Source organism: Xenia sp. Carnegie-2017, unplaced genomic scaffold, assembly GCF_021976095.1.
Source record: "Xenia sp. Carnegie-2017 unplaced genomic scaffold, XeniaSp_v1 HiC_scaffold_13, whole genome shotgun sequence".
NCBI classification, from domain to species: domain Eukaryota; kingdom Metazoa; phylum Cnidaria; class Anthozoa; order Malacalcyonacea; family Xeniidae; genus Xenia; species Xenia sp. Carnegie-2017.
In genome coordinates, this window is record NW_025813436.1 from 3,675,624 (window position 1) to 3,681,972 (window position 6,349).

Below are 6,349 nucleotides of genomic sequence, written 5' to 3' on the forward strand. Positions count from 1 at the left end.
ATTTCAACAAAAAATCATAGCACACAGACGACGTCATGTGAAATTGAACATTTTGAGGACAGCGCTGTATGGTCTGATACAGAAAGCACGTCGACGATGAGCAATAGCTACAATGGATCAGATTCTCACTCGTTTTCTTCACTCTCAGGCATAGGTCCAATGTCATGTGTGTACACGACCATAGCTGTTTTTACGACAGCTTCGTTTCTACACACTGTGGCAAACTCTTCCTCTTGTGTGATACAAATATGATCGCCATGTATCAAAGGATCAGTATTGTTTACCTCTTGGCAACATATACTTTCCCGTCCTGTACTCATGACAACACAAAAGCCACATTCGCACCTAAAAGATAAAAACATTGTTTTTACTTTGGGAAAAACAATGAAGCATCAATAAAATGCAACTAACCGTTCAACATTTCCAATTCTGTGAATGTATTTATCTTCGCTTTCCGATGACGGAGAATTGTCATTACTATGACCACCTTGCGCGTTGGCCAATAGCTCAAACATGTAAGGTTGTACCTCATTGTTATTGATGACAATATCATAATCGGCATCTTCTTCAGAAGAATCCATTAATTTTTGATAAATAAAAAACAGTAATAGCAAACTACCGAAAGCCGTGCAAGCACTGCGTGCAAGTCGTAGAACGATATAAGAACGAAGCTTGTTTATGTCAACTATTACGTCACTCTTTCCCAGTTCCCAGACTTAAAAAATCTCACGGCGTTTTAGCAATGGTCATCGAATATCGTGTTTTTACCGATTATAACCCTAAATATCTTTTGAAATATTTTGCGGACGACTTTGAAACTTGGTACGTCTTATTTTCACGCTATAGGCATTACAATAAAATAAAGTTGTCTTCTAGCTTGCATGTGTCCTTTAAAGTTAACTATGCTTTGGAGCATAGTTAACTTTTCAAAACATAGTTAAATCGAGTTAAATATGGCGGCTTAGCTTCTCAAAGACAATTATGGGATGTTGTTGATCAACAAGGTTTTACCTCGAGTTTTTAATCAGTTATGTATCTTCCATGGAACAGTTGAGATATGGCCACTTCTTTAAAATTAGTGCAGATAACTCACAGACATTGTCTTATAAACACGTACAATTTTAATTATACAAGCGCACTCGAAGGGAGAAATGTATGGAATACGTAGTCGAACCGGCGAAAGGGGCACATATTTAAAGCACTGGGGTGAAATAAAGAAAAGCGCAGGAGCCCCTGCCTTTATGCGGTAAACCTCCCCATTTTAGGGAAACACCCCGGGAGCGCGCTTCGACTAACATCAAAGCATCTTTCTACCCTCTGACCAGCATGCACAATTGCGCACCGTTGACTGAAAACTTTCGTTAATTTAGTGAATTTGCCATATTTATTTCTACCTTTTGCATAACAATTGAAAGGGTCTGTGAATAATTTTCTGGGTGTATAGTCAAACAATTTGGGAGGGTTCCATACATTTCTCCCTTTGAGTGCTCGTGTAATCATAATTATAGGAGCGCGGTGCTTGTATACTTAAAATTATACTTCACACTCTCTGTTCGAAATGTATGGAATACATATATGACGTACAATCTCATCAAAATTATATCGCATATGACTTGTATCTAAAAATACCAAATTTATTTCTGCGACAGCACAGTTGCTCCATAAGAAACGGGTAAACTAGGCTTGTAATAAAAATTATTAAACCTTGACGGATTAGTCCAGTATGCCATGGATAAAATCATGTCCAGACTTTAGCCAGCGCGATAGTGCCCATGCTGTAATCGGTTTATACGGTTTCTTAAGAGAGGAATAGGCGTTGTTTCATGTTGTCCCCCTGTTCTTTCGTAATTCTTTTGTTTTATCTAGGTAGTCTGTAAGGCATGCCACTGGACATAGCAATTCTTCTTTGCTGTTGACGTAGATGCTCCTCGAACATATCCTCCGAATATATCTTTTATACTTGATTCATGGATCACCTCCTTAAGCCAGCGCGATAGTGCCCATGCTGTAACCGGTTTATACGGTTTCTTAAAAAAGAGGAATAAGCGTTGTTTCATGTTGTCCCCCCTGTTCTTTCGCAATTCTTTTGTTTTATCTAGGTAGTCTGTAAGGCATGCCACTGGACATAGCAATTCTTCCCTAAATTTTGGATACATAAGCATACAAAGTTTTTACGCTAGCTGTTTTATAGATAATTCGACATTTTTTTCTAAACCAGCCAAGTATTTAGTTACCTTTGCCATATCCCAAGTGTGTTGGAGACACCTTTCATGAGCTTCACCGCCCAAGGGTGTTGCCCGATAGGTTTGCTATCTACGTAAGCATATGATGACGAAATAGCTGATCGTAGTACGTTAATCGATCTGTATTGCTTTCTTTGCTCGAATTGTTCTGCTAAAAACGTTAAGACGTCAGAGACTGGACCAAAAAATAGTGCTTTAGTGGAGCACTAGATTCGTCCACGTCATCCTGAACGCGTCCACATGGATAGCCCCTGGGTCAGGTCGCCAACTGACGTAGGCTTTCAGTTGACGTGCCAGGCGAGAAGCGAAAAGATCTACTTAACATCCACATATCAATTTCTTGATGACATTCGGATTTATCTCCCAGTCGTTGTGATTCTTTATTTTCCGTGACTCCTCGTCTGCCACCACGTTGCTCTTTCCTGGAACATATTGGGAAAGAAGATAAAGGTGTCTTGTCTCGCACCATTGTTATATTTCTAATGTCAGCAATAGCAACTGCTGAGACTGGGTGCCCCCTTTGTTGTTTAGGTACGCTACTGCAGTGGAGTTGTCGATCTTTAAACAAACCACTTTGTTGCTCTGAAATTTCATGAACGATTTTTCGGGCAAAGGAAGCTGCCCTGAGTTCCAAAAGGTTTATGTGATCTTGGCACTCAAGTGCATTCCATCGTCCTTCGGTTTGAATGTTGTCCCAAGAAGCTCCTTAGCCCGTTTTGAGGCATCCGAGGAGACTGTTAAGTCTGCTGTTAATGAAATGATAGGAATTCTCCCCAGGGATGGGAGGTTGTTTATCCACCAATGCAAGTTTGTTATTTCCTCCTTGGTGAGCGTCACCGTCGTGTTGTAATCGGGTGACCTGTGTAACGATTTTATCTGCACTAATTGAATGTGCCAATAATGCAAGGAAACGGACCAAATTGCCGGTCGAGTAAATTCTAGAAGGCCTAAAACCCGCGATATTTGTCTGATGGACGATTTGTGTTTCGTCAAAAGTTGTTGACATTCCTGTACAATCTTTCGAGATTTTTCCTTTGGAAAGATAAATTCCATCCTTACCGAGTCTATCATCATCCCCAAGAAAAGAATCCTCTGCGTGGGGACTAGAGATGACTTTCTGTAACTTTTGAGAAATCCTAAAGATTCCAAGACATTTATTGTCGTTCGTTTGTGGTGATTTAACTCTTTGATTATGTGGGCTAGTACAAGTATATTGTCCAGAAAATGATCGTCCGAACCCCCTGCCCTCGTTGCCAAGATATTATTTGCTTCATTAACTTGGTAAATATTTTTGGTGCTGTATTCAGACCAAACGGCATTTTCACGAATTGGTAAGACTGACCCTGCCACAGAAAACGAACCAATTTCTGTGAGTCAGGATGCATTGGAATCGTTAGATACACGTCTGTCAGATCTATATTTATCATAAAGTCTCCTTTGTTTATTAGTGATTTTATTGTCATAAGGTTTTCCATTTTGAAGTGCTCTACTTGTATGAATTTGTTAAGAGGGCTTAAGTCTAACACTGGCCGTTGCCCTCCGTCTTTTTTTGTAACTAGAAACATTCTGTGGTTAAATGCTTGATTGTCAAACTGTACACGTTGATGGCGTTCTTGCATAACAACTTTCTATCTCTTGGCTTACTAACGTGAGGTTGGTCAACGACGGAAGAGGAACAACTTTTTGTACCGGAGCACTTTGAAACTGAATCTGATCACCGCGAACAATGTTTAAAATAGTGATATCTTAAGTAATATTTAACCAGTTTGTTATGAAATAAGGAAGGCGCCCTGTTAGTGGTAGTTGTTGTTTTGCTTTCCCCGAAAGGACTGTTAAGGAAATTTTCCTTTCGTTTGCTGAGCGTATCGATAAGGGGTGAAGTGATTTGGGCGAAATTTTCGTTTCTTGCCTTATACTTCTTTAGCTGTGGTTTCGAGCAAGCTACATTTTGATGTTGTTGATTAAGATTCTTTTGTTAATTGCGGACTATGTCTGCACTATCAGCCGCGATTTTGGTAATGTCATTGCCAAATAACTGCTTTCTCGCGTTAGCGAAAGGGGCTTCGGCCCACTGGCATTATACTATTTACCTGGACGTACAATCTCATCAAAATTATTATAGATTATTAAGCGTAACATGTTGTCAAAAACATGGATGCCGCCATACCTTATATGGCAAATTTTGGGTAAAAATGTCAGCGGAGTTGTAAAGGCTCATGTTTTTAAAACTTGTTCTCCCCTCCGGAGTTTATATTGAAATTAAAATTTCATACTGCGCGACGTCTGTTTACAAAAGCAATCTCTTGGTCATTTATTTATTTGTATTTTCAGAATGCCCAAATACTATGCGGTGCTAGGGTGCCGTATCAACACAAAGGAATCCAACATCTCATTTTACCGGTAAGTGAAACAACTTTAATGCAATATGTTTTTTTTATTTTACTCTTTGGTAATCGTTTGTATGACGCCATATACGTGTTTAAATTGTACTTTGAAAATATTGCTTATTTTCATATCCCGTTCATACTATTTTAAATACTATTTAGTTTTCCAAATGCAGCAAAGAAGCCAGGCTTGTTCCAGCAGTGGGTAAGGAATATCAGGGGAAATTTACTGCTGCTTCTGAGTTTACCCCTCACAAGTCCAGTGGAGTCTGTTCAGACAATTTTAATGAAAAGGATAAAAGAAGGGCTGGCGGTAAAGTGCTGTTGGAAAGTAATGCAGTTCCAACAATACTCAAAAATGTTGTGGTATGTGCAATGAGATTAAATTACCTGTAAACAATTTTTTTAACTGCTTTGTTTCTTTATAGACTAAAAAGAATGAAGTTGATGGGGGGTAAAAGTCTGTCTGCTTCTGATAGTAATGTAAAAATGTCAGTAAGCCTTCCTTTGAATGAAGCATGTATTGAATCATGTATTTTAAATGAGGAAGTCCCATGTGCAAATAGTATAAGGTCTAGTCTTCATTCCAGCTTTGAAAATGTATCAGTTGGCTTGACTCAGACCGAAGCCATTGAGGAAAATAATAATCAGGTTATTATTTCTAACAGTGCTTTACTTGATCATATCTACAGTTGTAAATCTCCTCGTAGATTAAAGTGACAATTAGAGGAAGTCGTTGATAAAACTGAATCAATGAAAAAGAAGCTGAAGACTTGTAAGTTTCAAAATAGTAGGTTACACGATAAGGTCGACAGCCTAACCTCAGTTGTTTATAGCTTGAAAGAGGATGGCTTGATAAATAAAGATCGAGCAGAAATTCTCAATAATACTTTGTCAAGAGTTCCAGGAGACATAATGAATAGGTTAGTATCTCAAAATAAATGCTCGAAAGGTATGGAGTATCCTAATGAGCTTAGATCATTTGCTCTCATTTTGAAGTTCGATTCTAGAAAAGCCTTTCAATATGTGCGTGAGAAGTTTAATTTAGCCTTGCCTCATCCAAACACAATTCGCACATGGTACAACCTCATTGATGTTGAACCAGGTTTTACACGTGATGCATTTGTTGCAATGAAGTTAAATGCAGAATCAGCGGGGCTAGAACACAAAGAACTTGTTTGCGTTTTGATCTTGAATGAAATGGCAATCAATGATGAAGTTATTGGGTGCAAAGCTTTCATAAGATAATTTCCGGGCATACTTTTTGCATCCATGTGACTCACGTTTGAAAATTTGTATCTTTTTAGATGCATGTCACATGAACAAATTGGTAAGAGGTGCATTGACTCAGTTGGGAGAACTGAAAGATGCAAATAACGATTTTATAAAGTGGAGTTACTTGGTTAAACTGGTAGAATTACAGGAATGTGAAGGCTTGCTGTTAGCCAACAAGCTTTGTTCTGCTCACATCCACAGGCAATCTCAAAAAATTAAGGTAAACCTTGCGGTGCAAGCACTGAGTAGCAGTGTAGCAGATGCTTTAGAATATTGTGAAGGTACGCTTAAACTTCCTCAGTTCGAAGGATGCAACTGTAAAGTTCATTCGCACTTTTGATCGTCTATTTGATGTTCTAAATTCACGAAATCCGCTAGCAAGGGACTATAAGGCACCCATTAGAAGGTGTAACTATTCTTATCAAAGGAATTTCTTGAATTAGACAA

The 6,349-nt window shown here is 38.7% G+C and overlaps 1 protein-coding gene across 1 annotated transcript; it reads right to left on the reverse strand.

The window, feature by feature from the left end:
* Positions 1–563, reverse strand: LOC124456970. The gene is made up of 2 exons (XM_047007272.1): positions 412–563; positions 1–345 (listed from the first exon to the last, which is right to left on the reverse strand). The coding sequence occupies exons 1-2, from the start codon at positions 513–515 to the stop codon at positions 126–128; spliced, it is 324 nt and encodes a 107-aa protein (XP_046863228.1). The 5' UTR covers positions 516–563; the 3' UTR covers positions 1–125.
* Positions 564–6,349: the final 5,786 nt, after the last annotated feature.